This window comes from Paroedura picta, chromosome 6 (genome assembly GCF_049243985.1).
Source record: "Paroedura picta isolate Pp20150507F chromosome 6, Ppicta_v3.0, whole genome shotgun sequence".
In the NCBI taxonomy this organism is placed as follows: Eukaryota; Metazoa; Chordata; class Lepidosauria; order Squamata; family Gekkonidae; genus Paroedura; species Paroedura picta.
The window spans coordinates 69,259,140-69,278,735 of record NC_135374.1 but is presented as its reverse complement, the minus strand read 5'-3'; the positions used below and the strand labels follow the sequence as shown (position 1 = coordinate 69,278,735).

At 43.5% G+C, this 19,596-nt stretch overlaps 1 protein-coding gene across 18 annotated transcripts in view; it reads right to left on the bottom strand.

Annotated features, from left to right (window-relative positions):
* The window catches only part of DMD (dystrophin), a 1,311,735-nt gene that overhangs the window by 754,193 nt on the left and 537,946 nt on the right, over nt 1-19,596 (bottom strand). For all 18 annotated transcript variants that reach the window (XM_077342956.1, XM_077342959.1, XM_077342965.1 and 15 more), the window contains 2 exons: nt 15,074-15,224; nt 8,009-8,128 (listed from right to left, as the gene is read on the bottom strand). In XM_077342956.1, coding sequence (XP_077199071.1) covers nt 8,009-8,128; nt 15,074-15,224 — 271 coding nt within the window. The remainder of the gene's footprint in view (nt 1-8,008; nt 8,129-15,073; nt 15,225-19,596) is intronic.

The following is a 19,596-nucleotide window of genomic DNA, read 5'->3' as shown; positions in this document are numbered from 1 at the left end:
AGGGGGGGCGGGGAGCAGGGGCCCTTTGGTCGCTGTTGGTTATATATATCTGGTCTCGACCGAATGCCTGGTGGAAGAGCTCCTCCTTGCAGGCCCTGCGATTTAGTATACAATGCATACAACATTTTTGTAAACCTTTATATAGTTTAATTTCTTCTACTCAGTCATATTTTTCTGCCCCACTTGGATAATTTTTTCTTGTTAATGCTAAGAGGACTGATGATGATTGAAGCATTTGGAGTTGGTTGATGGCTTTATATATAGCCATCAACCAACGACAAATGCCTCAATCATCATCAATCATCATCTTGAAATGGATTAAAAATAGCATCATTATTCACTGTACACTAGATGATGCAATTGATAGATTATTCAGTAGGTCATAGAGTATATCATCCCCACTACCATCACCTCCTCCCCAAGTTAATCTCTTGGGCAATTGCTCAGGCTATCCCAGGAGTGCAGCAATACGAAGAGCTAGTAGGGCCAAAGCTCTACAGATGATAATAGAACTTTCCAGACTCTTATAAAGGTTTCTGACTCTATGGAGGCTCTTTTAAGGTCTCTCCTGTACAAAATGGCTAGTTCAGACGTATATGTCTTTGTTAAGGGATTTGTGATTGTGGATCACTGAAGGTTTAACACCATAGGGGGAAAAATCTGTTATATTACAAACACATCAAGTCCATTCAGCAATCTGCCATTCACTGATCAAGAATAAAATGATATAGGAGCAATTGTGAAATGCTTCTAAATCTTCACTGTGCAGTGAGTACCCACAAAAACACCTCAAAACCTTTTTGTATTCTGTTTGTTTTCACTTTTTATTAATATTGTTCTGATGTTCTAATAGGGCTTCTCAAATCGATAGATTTCCTGTTTTTTTTTAATTCAGCATTTATCCTCTTCTGAAAAATATTTTTATATTCAAGTCAATTCCATGTTCTACATGGAAAACTTATTTGTTCTTTGAATTTGCTGTAAGAGCTTTGCCTTCCTACCTACAATGCCTGTGATCTATCTTTAGAACTGTTCTCCCTTAATCTAGCAGCCAGCACCAAGGCAAGGTCTTGCTGACTTGCTCTTGCTTTGATAAGATATTCCCCAATTTGCATGCTGGAAGAGGTTTTAGATGTTAACCAAAATCAAAACAAGATGAAAAGTCTATCTGAAAATTAACAGGGCTTCAGAGAGACACAAGAATTATACAGTTTTATGAATCTACTAGAGGCAAAGCCCATTGTATCTAGGAATACAACGGGTGGTAGAGCTTGGCAGTGGGAAGAGGAAGGGGAGGAGTTGTCCAGTCTGTAAGGGCATGGGGTTGAATGTGTGTTGTGTGGGAGGTTGGGGCAGTGTGGTGACAAATGAGAGCATGGGTGTGGAGATATGGGTGTCAAGAACCTGTGGTGTGGAATGTTCATTGAGTATGGGAGAGGACTGACCTTTGGGAACTGTGGCATAGTGGTTACAGATGAGCTTTCCAGAGCCATGTCTTCAGATATGTGAAGGGAAAATCAGACTGGAGACTCTTCTTAGGGGGAAATTACATGGCAACCAATCCCTCCAAGTTCTACATTTAACATCATTTCCCATCTTGTCCCCCTGCCCTAATACACATGGGGTAGTCACAGTACACAGGTGTCTACCCTGCTTCTTCTGTCTCCATTTTTTTACTGTTGATAAATTGTTATGTAGCCAAATGCTTCTTTCACAGCTGCTTCTCAGAAGAAGAAGAGCTGGATTTTTGTACCCTGGTGTTTACTACCCAAAGGAGTCTCAAAGTGGTTTACAAACGCCTTTTCCCTTCATCTCCCCACAATAGACAACCTGTGAGGGATGTGGGGCTGTGAGAGGTCTGAGAGAACTGGGAATGGGCCGCAGTGACCCAGCAGACTTCAGGTGTCTCAAAGCAGTTTCCAATCGCCTTTCCTTCCTCTCCCCATAGTAGGAGAGGGGTGAGGGTGGTGGGGAAGAGAGCCTCACTTGGAAGATGGCAACCCAGAGAGGAGGTCCCTCTGTGCACAGCAGACTTGACCTTAGTCAGGTTTATACACACCTAGGTAGGGTGGAATTCCAGAAGATGAATCTACACCAATCTGACAACCTTACCTCCTCTATGCAATGTTTTCTTGACCTAAAGTATGTCAAGGGGTGCTAGGTAGCTGTGGGGGCATTACACACTTTTGAGGCCCCACTTTCAGACTTCAAAGAATATGTTCAGACCAGGGACAGCCAACCTCCAGGTGGGGACTGGAATTGCTGCTCACCTCCAGACTATACAGACGAGCTCTGCAGGCAAAAATGGTGACTTTGGAGGGTTTACTGTGTAGCATTGTATCCCCCTGAAGTTTAGGGAAGTCAGCATCCAGGTGGGGTCTGAGAATCCCCTGGAAGTTCAGCTCATATTTAGGCAGTTAGGCTGAAGGGAAAGTTCTCCCCCCTCTCATGCACCCCTTCAAAAGGAATGCACATGGCCCCAGAATCCACTTGGTTGCTTGGCTGGTGATTTCTGCCCTTCTGAAGCCTGAGACCTACTGCTGGCAACTGCAGTCCCTGTTGTTGTCTGCAAGGCCAAGTCGTTGCCTAATAAAGGTGGATCACCTAGGCCTATTCTGCATCTCTTGATTTTCCCGCTTTTATTCTTGCCGATCTCTGCCTGATTCGGGCTCGGGCATTATGAGTGATCTGCAACAAACATTATTTCCGAAACGAAACAGCTTTAACATACTTGCGTCATCTGCATCACGTTAGTTTAAATCGATTCCTGACATTCTGACGTACTTCCCACCAGAGTGCGCCTGGATATGTTTTTTTTATTACTGTATTTGTACACTTTTCCATTTCTGTGCTGTCTCAAACAATCTAAGCTCTCAAAACAGAGCTGAACAGCGTATTTACCCATGAAACAATTATTCCCCCTTTCTTTTGACTCTGCAAGTCAACCAATCAGCAGGAGATAAACACGTTCAGTCATCATTGGAAAGGGGGGGTTGTCGACCAATCAGCAAGAGAAAACCACGCAGCATCAGCATTGGAAACGCGAGGGTTGGTTGACCAATCAGCAAAAGACAGTTCCGTAACGTCACCATTGGGGAGGAGTGGGGGGAGGAATGCCGGTTAATCCGAGTACCGAGGACATCTACACGTGGGTCCTTTGGTGCATTCGGCGCGAATTGGTGGATATTCCGGAAAATAAGCGCTCCCTTATATTCCAAGGGAAAGGTACGGTGAATGCGGGTTGAGGCATGACGGTTGCAGATGGAAAATTTCCATCAATGGAAATCAAACTGGAAATCGATTTCATTGCAGACGGGAGGGACTGAATCAACCTGGGAGTGGAATAAAAGCTCCGTGCAGTTTACACCCTAGTTTCCCCCACTGTCTACTTTCCTGTAAAGCTAACTACACTTGAATTTCTGGGCCACTTATGCCTTTGAGTTCATAGGAGTTTTTATTTTCCAGGCCAAGCTTGAAAAAAGTCACTTTAGTTCCCATGTCTCTCCAGCCATTTACTTGTTCACTATTTACAGTTTCAGGCTGTAAATATTCTTTATTTAGATCTTCCTGAACTTTCCAGACTCGCAGGATTGATATTGGTCTGTCTGTCTGTCTGTCTGTCTGTCTCTCTGCACACCAAAATACTAACAGTTGCTGGTAAGGGCTGGCTAAAGCCCATAGCCCAGGAGGGACACACCCACAACCACTCCACCCCAACCACAGTCTGTGAGTCTCTACTATCCTCTCTAGATCGCTGCTCATCTCTAGATTATAATGATCAGCTCTGCAAGCAAAAATGGCTACTTTGGAGGCCGGACTCTGAGGCATTGTAGGATTTTATGGCCCTCCTCCAAATCTCCAGGAATATCTCCAACCGAGGGGTAGCCAACCTCCAGGTGGGGCCTGGAGAGCTCCTGGAATTACAGCTCATCTGCAGAGTATAAAGATCAGCTGCCCAGGCAGAAAGGGCTTCTATGGAGTTTGGACATGGTTGAGGAGAAGAAACATTTAAGGTCTCCCACGCAGGTTGTTGTGGAGTTGAATCAGTTGAGGCCTACTGCACAGCTTCCAGTTTCACCTGCACAACAACTCTGTGTGGTAGGTCTCAAATCTGCAGAGAGTTGCTTGGCTGTTTCTTCCCTCCAGCAGCACGGCCGGCCACAGCAGTATTTTAAGTGAGAAGGGGCTTTTCTGTGCCCCCCCTGTCAGCCAACTGCTTGGCAGGAGGGGTAAGTTCCCCCCCTCAAAAGGAAGGCCCACCCCCATGCCCTCAGACTCCCCTGAGTTGCTCTTGGAAACGCCTTCCTCCCCTCAGAGGCTCCTTTGCAGCAAGCCTGAAGGGAGGGGGGAGGGAGGGAGTGCACTCACCAGCCTCCTGCCAGCTCTGTCAGTGTTCTGAGCCAATTTGTAGTTGGACATGACAGTTAGGACACTGGAAGTAATGTTACTGGAAGATGCTAGGATTAGTATATAATTAGGGCTAAACCATAATGGGAAAGCTTTCCACGAACATTTCCTAAAGGAAGACATCCCCTATCTTTAATGATTTTTCTGTGATTTTTTTTTAATGTTCTGTAAATTGATTTGATTTACTCACAGCAATGTTATCACAAAGCTATATCTGAATTATTAATTAATGTCACATTATTATCCTATTCACCATATGAACTGGAATTATCTAGGAAGCAAATGGTTTCATTTGCATCCATCATCTAGTTAAATGTGACTGACTTGTAACATGCCATTATTATATTCTCTTTGTTCTGCAATTCTGAACTGGCTTTTCCCTGAAGAAAACACAGCAATTTCAAAACAAAAAAATGTTATAGAAGTTGAAGTTGACAGAGAAAACAATGGCAATGGATATGAGCAAGAGAAAGTGAATAGCTTAATTTCTTTCAGAAAATTTTTGGCACTACTTTTGACCAAAACTGAAACAGTATCTTCCTGGTTGTAGCCCTAGTAAAATATTAAGTATGTTTCTCCAAAACTATATATTTAGAAAAACTGGAAGACTCAGTTGTCATGGAAATATTCTCATTACTGTTCAAATAGCTCTATGGTAAAGCAGAGAACGTAATAAAATAACAGAGTTATACTGGATCTATTTGATCAGAAAATTCCCAAGGCCACCAAAAGAGCTTCTTCACTTCTTTATCTGTTGGCTGCATGATGGTTGAGCAGTGAGAAAGAACAGCAGCAATTATTTATTCATAATTATATCCCACCTTTCTGCCCTTACAAGGGCTGCCAAGGCAGCTAACAATTTAAAACATACATGATAAAATACATTATAAAAACATTAACATTAACTTGTCTCTTCAAAATACCCCTTTAAAACTCAAACTAAATTACAAAGAGAATATCTTGGCCCTGGAGTTCCTAGTCACAGTGATCCATCTGATAGACAACTCTAGATTAGATTTGCTCTTAGTGAGCCTACCCTTATCCCTGACCGAGAGAATGCAACTAGTCCAGAACATAGCAGCTGATGTCCTCACAGAAACACCTTGGAAGGCCCATATTCAGCAGCTGTACTGGCTTCCAGCTGGCATATCTGAGGGACTTGGCATATCTGAAGGACCACCTCTCTGCCTATGTCACCCACAGAGCACTCCGCTCTGCAAACACCAACTGGTTGGTAGTCCCTGGGCCCAAAGAAGTATGTTCGGCCTCAACCAGGGCCAGAACATTTCCAGTCCTGACTCCACTTGGTCAGAGGAGATCAAGGCCCTGGTGGAGTTGGTACAGTTCTGCAAGGCCTGCAAGACTGAGATCTTCCACAAACCTTTCAGTTGGGGCATGTGAATCCGAAAGCACCTAATGGGCCAACTACAACCCCCCCCCACAATAACATCTTAGTCTGGAATTAGATCCACAGAAAGGGATTATAATAGAATCAATGCTATAACTGCTGCTACAGCTAAGTATAGATGTGGTTTATTATTATTATTATTATTATTATTATTATTATTATTATTATTATTATTATTATTATTATTATTATTATTATTATTATTATTGAATTTATTTCCCGCCACTCCCTTGCGGCTCGTGGCGGGTTACAACAGTATAAAACCCCATAAAATACATTAAAACCAATTAGCATGACAATAGTTAATGACTACCTGGCAAGAGCGGCTAATCAACTACCCATTCCCCCCCTAGAAAGTGGAGAGGGGATACTGATGGTACTCGTGTCTAATCCCAATCCTCAGGTCTAATGTACTAATGGTTTAAATGTTTTAATTTGTATTGTTATTTAATGTTGTGCACTGCCCTTCAACAGAAGAGCAGCATATAAATCAAGTAAATAAATAAAAAGACTGCTTAGGAAGGAAGAATCATTGAGGGAATGCCAATAGGTGGCCAGGGCTTACCCAGGCTGCCATTTGGCAGGTGGAGGGCGAGCCGGGTAAGGAGGCGGCACGGGCGGGCCCAGATGGAGGTTTCTCACGCGTGCTGCAACGCAGCACATGCGGCAAGAGGCGGGGCTAGGAGCATCTGATTTAGGATACTGTCCGGGTGCTTTTCCTGCCTTTTGCCAAGATGGCGACGAGTTACCCTCCCTCCCTAGTTATATTGATCGTTGGTTTTATATATGTTTTGTCACAGCGGGGTCTGAATTGGATAATGAACCTGTTTAGTGGGGAGCCGGTGCGCGATCGGTCTCCCCACAAGGGTAAGGGCCTCTTTAAAGGGGCAGTAAGTCACAAACAGGCCTGCCCGGCGGGGTAGGTTAATGCGGCTCGTTATTGACCGGGCGGCTCTGGGGGATGCCAAGGAGGTTTGCGCCCTTTGGCTCCCCCATCAGGGTCATCTCCCATTTAGCAGGTCCACATAAGGAGACCCGTATCCCAGCGGGGATTAGTGATGGGCTCCTTATTGGTGGTTCTTGGGGCAGCAGCCGGCTGGCTGCTCAGGTGGCTCATTGTCCAGGCAGCGCCAACCCTCCTCTGGGAGGCATGTTTGTTAAAAAAAAAAAAAGCCGTGGCCTATTTAAGCCAAACAAACAAGTGTCGCGTCATTATTCCCCTAACACTTCCCTCTTACCTGCCAAATGAAACAAACAAGTGGAAGACAGTAATGGAAGCGTATAGATAAATCTCCCGGGAGAGAAAGTTCCACCCAGGTTTGGTAACATAAGCCCTCTCCCTGATTGGCACCCATCTTATCAGAGGCCAAGCCCTCTGAAGCTGATGTATCATGTGTATATTGGTGATATCACAGCCTAAATCTCCAAATGACTTCAACCAGCAGTTTCATGTAGATGTTAGACAGCATAGAGGACCAGATGAATTGCTGTAGGAAGCCATACGCCAAAGGGCTGAACAGCAGTTGCCAAACACCATCTTCTAAAACCTACTTTCCAGGCAAGACCAGTATCATCACAGAATGATGCCCCATCTAGAAGGATCCCACCATCAATAGTACCAAAAGCTGCTGAGAGAGGTTGTCCAGGAGAATTAACAGTCAACCTGCTAAAATTGCTAAAGGCAAGAAGCAGGTGAGAGATGCAACAGATGCAGCACTGAGTGAGTTGGCAAAATCACTGTTTAATGGTGAGAATTGGCTTCAAGGAGAAAGCTGGAAATCTAGGCAACTACTGCTTTCCCTCCCACTGGTTGCTCAGAGGAAGAAGAGTCTGTTAACAGTTTAGGCAGTGAGATAACAGCGAAATTGTTGGAAGCAAATCTGTGGAAGCAATTAGGACCATCCGTAATCATGTATTCTACAGTCACTCACATCAGAATTCCACTGTTTAAGTCATCTTTCAGAGATTCATGTTTTTAATAATCCATGGACATGGAAGGAAGCTATATGGGAAAATAGACAACAAGCTTCCTGCCAGTTTCCTTGTAGGCTACAACAACTTCCTTTGCCTTGTTTCTTTACATACATTATTTAAAATGTTTAATGAAAGTCTTGTTATCTAGTACCATGCATCAAATCAGTATTAACTGAAATGTATATTTTTTAATTGCAAAGATACCAGTGGAATAGTTACCTGGAGTTGTTGTTCTAAGGCAGCTGTAGCTTTATCTCCACTAGCTTCATCCACTACAACAACCATATGAGTGAGAGAATTAACCTTGACTTGTTCTTGTTCTAAGTCTTCCTGAAGAGCCTAAAATAAAGACCAAAAAATACAACCACATATCAACTTATGACAAAAGACCTAAGTACACTGTTTTACCTCTTGATGTAAGAAACAGACTGTGATCGGAGGTAGCAGACAAGAGAATGTGTCAAATTCAATCAAAATTGCACTTCTAAGTCAAAACAAAAATTTCAAACACACTGCTCAGTTAAGTTACATACATTCCAGTTTTTGAAGGTTTCCTTTGTTTGGCAAATTTATATCCCCCCCCTTTTTTTAATTTCTCCTTTCAGTGTTCTGTTACAGCTGACTACTATTTAACTTTTGCTTCTACATTTGTTTCTAAGATGTGAATATGCAGGGGAAGTTGCCTGCTTTTTTATGTAAAGCACATTAATTTTTAAGATTTATCTAATCATATTTTCAATGACAAATTATGGGTGACTTTTCCTTTGTCTATTATTTTTGTTCTCCAACTACTTGTATTGTTGAAAATCCTGAGCCATCTCAGCAACAAGAAGACCAGTTCCTACTTTAAAATATATGTAGTTTAATTTATTTCCCCCCTAAATTATCACATGAATTTCATAAGTATTGGTCTTTTGTTCTTTTGGTGTGTTTTTTTTTTTTGGTTTTTTTTTTTTTGCTGTTCACTAAGTTGTATGATTGAATGATGTTTTAAGATATATTTTGCTTGAGGATTTCTTTGAAGGACAAATATGAACTGTCACCTGGTTTTGGACCCTTTCAAATAAAAAAGAAAATACACCCACAGGAGTTTCATGGCATGTTTGTAATAACTGCTTTATTTACAAAAAATATATACAAACATCAAAATTCATTGCAGTCTCTTTCTAAATTAAACCCAATTAAAATGATCTCATCCAAGCTCTCAAAGATAATTAGAAAAGCAACCAGGGGACCATACCTACTCCACAACCTGTTTAGAAATAACCCATACATACAAAAATTTAAAAATGAAGAGCTTTTTAAGAAGCTGGGTCTTTGCCAGTGACAAGTAATTGGCTGTCCACAAACACCTAGATCTGCTGAGAGCCATCACATGCCTCTTGAAAAAGACTCTCCCTGGGACCATAACAAATCAAGTCATTTATTACATGGCCCAAGATCATGAGAAAATATCATCTAAGCAAATGTAAACTATAATACAATATGTCAGATAAAAGATGCATAAAATAAAAAACCCTCATACATATTTACAGATATACCTGGCTACTCAGAATCTATACATGTACATTTAAAACATTCCATCCGGTGTTTTAATATCAAACTACCATATGTCCGGGGACCCACCTCCTGTTATCCAGAACAGACTGAAACACCAGATGAAAAAAAAAATGATTTGCCCTGCTCCACAGAATTTTGTTCCCTGGTTTTCTCCTCTCAAACATCCAGTAAATTGTACAATATTTTATAAGGTGAGTGGAGCTGAGTTACCCTGACATTCTCTATCTCAGGCACAAATAGTAGACATACTGGTAAGTTTTCCTGTAATCTGTAGATGACTAGATGAACTTCTTGTCATTCCTATCCTCCTTTAGTAGGTTAAGATAAAACTGTCTGCCTGCTTTATAAAGAAATTATCTTCCCACTCCTGTCAGTAAAAATGTATTTGTAAGAGTGAACCCGACTGGGACTGAAGTCAAAGAATTCCAGCACAAAAATAGCAAATCAATGCATAATCAAATAATAAAGTCTGCCAGTAGCAGAAAAATTGTTTCTTTCCAACAGTAGCTCATAACAGCTGTTTCAGAGAATACAGTGGTTTTTCATGACAGATTAAAAATGTAATTGTATAATGTATCAAAGAAATCCAATCCATAAAAGAAAAATAGGACTGCTATATAATACCTATCCAAACTTTCGTTGTTGTTGAAGTTGCATGAGTATTTCTTTGTAAAGTTATGTCATGAAAGGTTGGGGGAAGGGAAGAATATTGGGCAGAATATTGACAAGGCTCAACACATACTAAAGAAACTAAAGAAACTAGGATGGCATTAGGGTTTAAAAAAACCTAGTAAGATTATTGTTGTTGTTGTTATTGTTGTTGTTGTTGTTGTTGTTGTTGTATTTGTTAATCACCTCTCCCCATAGGCTCGAGGCGAGTTACCTATAACCCTAATTAAAAAAACCTCAATAAAGCCCCATATATAATCCAACAACATAAAACAAAGATGTGGTGGGAAAACAATAGTAAATAACTATCCCAACCCCAACATCCTGGACGGGGGGGATAAAGGGGGCGCAGTTGGTGTTCTCTACTGCTGCTCTGATCCTATGTATGCTACAAGCACTTGCAAGAAATATTGTTTTGTAATGTAATACAGCATGCTTTAATTTGGCTAGGGAATAACTATTAATTACTGGACTGAGAAAGTCAGTTACAATTTCCTGTCTTATAACAAAGTAAGATGGCTTATAGTACACAATAAGAAATGCTATCCCTAAATTGGTTTACATATTCAAATCTAAACTGCCATTAAACTAAGAAGAATTGCATTAGTATGTGAATATTAGCTAGAGGCCTCTAGGCACTTGTGCAGCAAAGTTCTTGTTGGGATCCACTAAGGAAACATTCAAGAGCGAAAAACAGGATTTACCAGTTTCTCGTTTGGATTTTGGAATTTCCAGTAGCATTCCTACAGCTTGTTAACATTTTTATGTAATATTTATGCTTTTCAGAGATCTGATAAAAGCTTTTCTTCACATGAAATTTGGAATGATCAGTTTCTTTGGCATGAGGTACGTATGTTATCTGAAAACTGCCTCCATATTTAATGGGAAATAATGTCCAGCCAGAAATGTATTTCCCATTGAAAGCTATGGATAACAAAACAAACAATAAAAATACAAACCAAAAGGAAAAGAAGAAAAAATAATTATCCCCCATACTGAACTGGCCAAATTTCCTAGCTGTACTTACTTTTGATTTTTCACATGCTTTTCTCCTAAGACAGCATAAGAGCACAGTAAACAGTAGTGTCCGTCAAGTGGATGCCTACTGAAACATTTTTGGTCAGGTTAAGCATATTCTAGTATGCAGCTAAAGTCCAATGAATGAGAAAAACCTCCCTGAATTCTTGAACTTGGCTGGAAAACTGAGGAAACAGCTGTTGACATTTTTGTCATCAGAACATGAAAAACAATGTAAAAATTAACATGGCCCCAGAAGAAGCAGTCCTGCTATCAATGGCAGGTAATTTGATAGATTCCAGTTGGTTTAACTGAATTATCATTCTTGACTAGCTAGTATTTCTGAATTGAGAATAAGAAACTGAAACATTTAGATCTGAGCTAAGTGTAAAATTTGACATGGGGTGCAAGGAATGTATATTAAAGGTAATTTTATTAATACAACATGTACTTACAAAGAAACAAGAACTTAACTGATAGAGGAAGGAAATAAAAGGTTACAAGCATGTCAAGGTGAAGTACAAGAATTATAGGTGATGGGAAGAGATAAAATATTAACAATGCCATCAATTTGGCATTCTACTGAGGCCTGTTCAACAGAATTTACTGTTCTCAGGATTGTACTGTGGGATTTCTGTTGATCTTATTCTACCTTATTCTGCCACCTTTCCTCCAATCTAAAACAATTATTCTTATCCATGGATCCAAACCCTCCTAACCAACCTGCACATCTTTTCAAAGAAGCCATTGCATGCAATAGCAATATTTTGTCACTGAACCTAGATACAGAAGAAGAAATAGACAGTTTTCCATGTCATTTGGTTCAGTCTACACTTCTTCAGCTCCAGTTATTAGAAGGCACACATTTCATCGCTCAAGTAGCTTTGTGATCTGTTCCCAGTGTTGGAAGCCAAATATTTTTTCCCCCTCACTAGTTTAAAATATTCTCCTTCATAGAATAGAATCATAGAATCATAGAGTTGGAAGGGCCCATACAGGCCATCTAGTCCAGTGGTCCCCAACCCGCGGGCCGCAGCCCGGTGCTGGGCCGCAAAGGCCTTGGCGCCAGGCCGCAGCTCTCTCTTCCCGCCCCCCCCGAAGCGAGAAGCTCGCCAGGCCGGGAGCAAATCGGCCGCCAAAGCGGCCGATTAGCTCACGGCCCGGCAAGCTTCGTGTTTCGGGAGGGGGGGAAGAGAAGCTTGCAGAGCCGCAAGCTAATCGGCCACTTTGGCGGCCGATTTGCTGGCGGCCTGAAGGCCGCCAGCAAATAAATAGAATAATAGAGTTGAAGGGACCTCAACCTCCTACTTCAATCCTCTACACCAGTGGTCGGCAAACTTTTTAAGGCTGCGGACCAGTGGCGGTGGGGAGGGCAATCGCACAGCCATGCATGCCACGCATGCGTGGCTGCGCATGCGTGTTTGCACCATGTGTGGCACTTCTGCACATGTGCGCATGGGTGAAACTGCCATGCATGCGTGTTTGTGTGAAACTGCTGTGCATGTGCATTTTGCGACCACGCATGCACATTGCGCATGCGTGGCCCTGCTTCCTTCTCCCCCCACACAAAAAGAAGCTTGCTGGGCCGCAAGCTAATTGGCCACTTTTGCGGTCGATTTGCTTGCAGCCTGGGCAGTTTCTTACTGTGGGAGGGGCAGGGAGAGGGAGCCACGGCCCGGTGCCAGGCCCTTCGCAGCCCGGTACTGGGCCGCAGTCCAGTGGTTGGGAACCACCGCTCTACACTATGCAGGACACTCACAACCCTATCACTCATCCACTATCACCTGCAACCCCCTTGAACTTTCACAGAATCAACCTCTCCGCCAGCCTCTATCCAGCCTCTGTTTAAAAATTTCCAAAGATAGAGGACCCACCACCACCCGAGGAAGCCTGTTACACTGAGAAACCGCTCTAACTATCAGGAACTTCTTCCAGATGTTTTGATGGAATTTCTTTTGCATTAATTTCATCCAATTGGATATGATCTGTCCCTCTGAGGCAAGAGAGAACTCTGCTCCATTCTCCATATGGCAGCCTTTTAAATACTGGTTATCAAATCCCAGTCGTCTACTCTCCAGGTTAAACAGACCAGGCTTTTCCAACATTTCCTCATATATCTTGGTCTCCAAACTCCTCGCCATCTTTGTTGCCCTCCTCTGGACACGCTCCAGTTTGTCTACATCCCTCTTCAACTGTGGTGCCAAAAACTGAACACAGTACTCCAAATGAGGCTGAACCAGAGCAGAGTAAAATGGTACCATCACCTCCCGTGATCTGGACATGATACTCCATTTGATACAGCCCAAAATCCCATTTGCTTTTTTAGCCACCAAGTGAGTCACATGGCTTACTCATGTTCAATGTATGGTCTACTAAGGCTCCTGGATCCTTTTTGCACATACTACTGGCAAGACAAGTCTCACCCATCCTATATTGGTGTATATGGGTTTTCCTACCTAAATGCAGAACTGTACATGTGTCCCTGTTGAATTTCATTTTATTCAGTTTAGCCCACTTCTCAAGCCTATCAAGATCATCCTGTATTCTGATTCTCTCTTCTATTGTGTTTGCTATAACTTCCAGTTTAGTATCATTTGCAAATTTAATAAGTACCCCCTCTAATCCCTCATCCAAATCATTTATAACTATGTTGAACAACACAGGCCCCAGGACAGATCCCTGGGGCACTCCACTTGTCACTCTACTCCAAGAGGATGTCGAACCATTAACAATTACCTTTTGGGTATGATCTGTCAACCAGTTATCGATCCACCGGACAGAATTTAGTGTGGCAAAGCCGACCAGAGTGGACATGTATGCCCTAGCTGTCCCCTGCTTATGTTGGGCTTTCCTGCTGTTGGCCTGTCTCATCTCCTTCTGCCCCTCCCCCCAGCTGTAATATTATGGCCAGTGGTTAGTGGCGAGGTTGCTGATTTTTAGAAAAAGTGGAGTTATGTGGCTGAGTAAAAAATAAATTGACTGCAGTGCACTGTACTTTCAAAAGGAACGTAATGAAGTAACCTGCTGAACAGGTACAAACAGGCCGATAAATAGTCCTTTGAAAACTCAGCTCCCTGTTCATAACTGGGGAATATGGCATGAGCCAATGTGGCAGATGTTTAATAAGGTTATACTCTTATAAACTAAGCTAATTTTGGGACTGTGTTAACTACGGCCAATGTCAGATGCTAAGCCAAGATAAATGTAATAGAAAAAGTACTAAAGATGGCATGCAAAAAGGGAGAGGCTTTAAAATGAGTTTGTGTGTTACCCTACAGCTTGTGTCGGATCCCTTAATTAGTTAAGCCAGATAACATTATGTCTATACAATTGTTTAGTTCACAGTACTGCAGCTATCCAGGCATCCCTCAGTGAACTCAGACCTGTAAATGGGATTGTGGCTTGAAGCCATTAATTCTTCTTACACATAAATAAAAATAAAGTTTCTCAGAACAGAATACACACAAGATAGTCTTGCCCAGTCCCTTTGTTCTAAATGTGCAGCCTTGTTGTTTTCATAACTAAATTCATTTTTCAAAAACATGCCACATCTTTTCCAATACAAAGGCAGGGACTCAGTTTGAATACTTTACAGTGCTCGGGGGCTGCATGCTTGAGTCTCAGCATTGTTAATGAGATTGGAAATCCCAATTATAATAACTAATAGTGTTGATTTGCTACTAGAGTATTCTAGAAGGAAAACACACGGTAGAAAGAAACCAAGGGATAATAAAATGTTATTATTGTACTTTGCAGTAAATAGTATCTTACAATCCCCTTCCCCTTACTACCCCATTGCACTTTTATTTTGTGAACCATGACAATGGGAAAACAGAAGGCATTCCCCATTTTAATATGAAATATATAATTTCTCTGCTACACTTGAGATCTGTCCCTTTTCAGTCTATATATGAAACAATGAAATGTTAGTGATAGGCACCGCATAGTAAGGCAACACTATGTGGTGCCATTTTCTGAAAATTTAAATGGTTCCTCTTGGAAACTAATGGCCCAGTAAAAGACACGATTGTTACTTACCTTATGTTCTTCAACCTGTTTCTTTAAGTCTTCCAAATCAGGCCCCAGGGGTTCAGAATCTATCTTTTCTGTCCTTTCTTCTGTTTTAACTAACCAGTCATTGAGTTGGCTTAGTTGCTGATTTTGTAATTCCATTAACACTCGATGTAAACTGGAAACAAATAATTAAAAGGAAGTTGAAGTCAGACACATGAGATAATCAGCCTTCTGCATACCTGTTTAATTGCAACGTCATACTCTATTTAGATATTTTTATTTAAAATAAAACCCATACTTGTATGTTTTTGACAGATACCAGTGGAAACACCAATAAATGTCATGAGGACTGTTTCAGATCTGTTGCTAACTGAAGACACAGTGCTTATTTTAAAATGCACACATATTTAAATAATATTGATTTGTATCTACTTGCATAACTGCAACTATACAAACTGAGGTTACCTAAAACATCAAAATTAAGCTTGAAATTACAAGTAGGAATGTGTGAGTTTCTTACCAAAAATGTTAGACAATCAAATTCACTTGATTTAACAGCTCTGATCAAAGTGACCAGATCCCAGATTTTTCCCCTCCCCCACAGTTCATTCACTTATTTTATTTAGTTCTTAGATTAGATGACTGAGTTTCTCTCTCATCCTTAGATAAGCATTAGTAAAGAATTATTAAAATCTAAAGCCTTCCTCAATCTGAAGGAGGATGTTTCGAAGTGACTCTCAGTCCAGTGACAGAGTAATTTAAACTCGAATTAGAATTCTTAGGCTGGAAGAAGTCTTTAAATTTGTTTGGGAACCTGGTAGAAAATGGGTCATTCCATAAACCTCAACAAGGAAAATTAAGTTGCATGCAGAAAATTATTTACACAGAAGCTGCTTTCATATGACTTAGTTGTCTTCATATCTTGAAAAAGTTTTTTTTTTAATGGAATTTCAAAACTGTATAGGCAGCTGGGGAGGAAGGTAGATAGAAGGAAAAACAGTCAGATGGCTAGATATGAGTTACATTACTCCTCCATAAAAGTGGGCAGCCATATTGGTCTGAAGTAATAAGGGACCTCAAAGTAGCTGTTTTACTGCAAAGGAACTTCAAGAGAAAACATGCCACATCTTTTCTAGAAATAGAGATGGCAGAAATGCAGGTTATTAGAATACTCAAAACAATGGCCTACCCTGGACTCAACAAGGACATTTTTTGCTATCTCACTATGCATGCTAACTTCATTCAACTCTTATATCCACATTCCTTACAATCCCCTCTTCTTTTTATTTTATTTTATTTGGGACAATGTGACTGTAATGTGATGTTAGTAATATGTAATGTAATTCTGAATCTAACTCTCTGGTCTCAGGACAAGATAATTTGCCAGTACAGCTTGTCACTTACAGGGATGCTTCCACACTTGGGTGGAGATTGATGGGGCAAGCAACTAGTCTCTTTTAATTTTCACAACTGGGAAAGTGTCTGCTATTAATTACTAACATGTGCAGTGATTTCTCCAATGTTTTAATCAACTACAACTGAACTCAAAAGGACAAATTAGCTGTTTTGGCAAAGAATTATCTATCATATGGCATCATATTGCATAATTTGGATGCTACAATTTACTAATTTACCACTAATTTACCTTTTCTATACATCTGTACACTCATGATCCTTGTTCCATTTTGTCTGAGTTCGAGTACTTGCACTCGAAAGCTCACACCTTGAATAAATCTTTATTAGTCTTAAAGGACTCAATTTTTGTTGTATTACTCCTCCATGTCACACCAACAGAGCATTACCACTGGGGTTGTTCTCTGGGGAGCAATTTCTTGTGTCAGGAAAGACAACTGTGTACCACAGTGTACCAGTATTACTGACAACTCAGCATAGAATCTTGGTCACATCTGCTGCTGTTCCTTTGAGAAATAATTTCCCCTGACTCATCAGACAGATGTGATAATGTCTGCATCACTGCTTTTGCCATAATTTGAGGAACATGAAAACACTTGAGAGTAAAACATTTTCAGCATACTTTAAAAAGAAGATCATTAGATATTTAAAATAAATGAAACAAAACCAGAACATAATATATCTCAATTTGTCTTCAACATCTGTACACAGCCCGTGGCGCCACGGGCACCACGGACTGAATAAAAGAGTAAGGGGTAGTGGGGAGGAGTTAGGGCGGGACCGGTCCGGGATAAAAACTCGGAGGTGTCCAATCAGGAGCCGCGAAGCGGCTCCTGATTGGGCCCCTCTGAGTGCCACTCGAGGGCCAAGTGGCCAATTGGGAGGCGCGCATAGCGCGCCTCCCTATTGGCCACTTGGCCCGCCCTGGACTGGCCGCCCACACCCGCCATTTCCCCACTTGCCGCTGAGCTGGATGCATCTCCAGCAGGACCAGCGCCTCCTCCTGTCGCCAGCGGCCCGCATACGGCCGCCAGCAGCCCACCTTGCCGCCCTCCAAACCGGCTTCTCGCCCGCTGTCCACCCGCCGCTGCTTTCACCTGCCCCACTGGCCCTGATGCGAGCCACGCCGCCGACAGAGCCGCAAAGCGCCTCCCGACGCCTCAGCCCGCCGCACAAGCCGGGAATCGGCCCCTAAAGCCGCCGCCGCTGCCGCCACCGCTGCATGAGGTCCCGGAAGACGCCCGCCAGCATTCCTCCCTTGCCCAGGCCGGGAATCGGCCCCTAAAGCTGCCGCCGCCGCCGCACGAGGCCCACGAGACGCCCGGCAGCATCGCTCACTTGCCCAGGCCGGGAATCGCCCCCAAAAGCCGCCGCCACCGCCGCAGGAGGCCCGGGAGACGCCCGCCAGCATTCCTCCCTTGCCCAGGCCGGGAATCGGCCCCTAAAGCCGCCGCCGCCACCGCACGAGGCCTGGAAGATGCCCAGCAGACTCACTCCCTTGCCCAGGCTGGGAATCGGCCCCTAAAGCCGCCACCGCTGCCGCACGAGGCCCGGAGACGCCCGCCAGCATCGCTCCCTTACCCAGCCCGGGAACCGCCCACAACAGCCACCGCAGCTGCCGCATGAGGCCCGGGAGACGCCCAGCAGCCTCACTCCCTTCGCCAGGCTGCCAATCGCCCCCAAAAGCCGCCACCGCCGGAGGCCCGGGAGACGCCCGGCAGCCGCGGGGACAAGCCGACTACTCTTCACCCATCTGGAGCTGTACCACCTCGACGCCAGCTGCCCGGTAAGTGAGCTGGGGCCAGCAGCGCTCTGCGCGGCTGCGAGGCAGTCCCTGCGGCGAGAGGCTACCGCCCATTCCCCGAGGGAGATCCCGGCCCCACCAGAAGCCTCCTTTCCGCAGCCCCCTTTTCTCTCCAGCTTCTGCCAGGGACGGGCTCTCCCCCCCAGCCCAACTAGCGCCCATTTTATTTAAAATTAAAATGGGCTTAAAATCTAGTATACAGTATATTATTAGAGCACATAGCACTAAAATTCACTTATCACTCATTTCTAGAACACATTTTATTTAGTTCTTAGATCACTGAGTCTCATCCTTAGATAAGCATTAGTAAAGAATTAATTACTCATTAATTAATTAATCACTCATTAACTATTCATTTTATTGGCAAATATTATTTCTTTAAAGCCGAGAAATAAAGGCCTCGAATGATCAGGGCAGCAAGTTTATGGACAGCAATGCAGGTGGTAAGAAGGCAAACTTGAAAATGGTATACCATGGAGCACTGTGTCAGCAGTGGTGTGACATTGAAGCATTGTGCTGTAGGGCAGCGATTCCCAACCCCCGGTCCAGGGACCGGGACCGGTCCGTAGATCAGTTGGTACCGGGCCGCGACTCCTCCTCGTCCTCCTCCCCAGCTGCTGCCTCGGGGGCTGGCCTGTGACTCTGCCGCCAGCTCATCTTTGGTGCTCTCCAACGGCCACCATGACTGGGGCTCCCCCTTGGTGTGGCACTGCACAGTCGCTGCTGGCAGCACCCCCCAGCAGGCAGCGGGAAGTCAGGGATGCTGGTGGGAAAGCAAGTGGAGCAGGGGTGCAGGCAGCAGCGACATCCTTCGGCAAAACTCTACCCCCCCCCCAAGCCTCAGTAAAATTGTCAAGTGTTGACCGGTCCCCGGTGATAAAAAGGTTGGGGATCACTGCTGTGGGGGATGGGGAGGCCAGGCCTATATAAGGTGTCATATGTGCAGGCTTGGCCTCTTTCGCCTGTTGCTGTAGCTGGACAGCCTCCTTCTCACCCACTCCTTGTAATGGCTATCATTCTGTTTGGTTTTGTTATGCTTACTCTGTTATTTGTCGCAGCTTGTGGGGTTGGCAAAGGGAGGAGCCCATTTTTGCATCCCAGACTCCCTGGGTCAGGGGCCTCTGTAAGAAGCTGCAGGGTGTCAGTGGAGCCAACCCAAAGGTAAAGACACAGGGGCTTGCACTGCCAGATGGCCTGAGGGAGACAAATGGAGGTGTGTGCCCCCTGCAGTACCTCAGGTGGCACTTCTCTTATGCAGAATCCTAGCGGCAAGGGGTACCCGCGTTTCCAACTGGGAAACAGGGAGGATTCCCTTGGGAGCTGCTAGGAT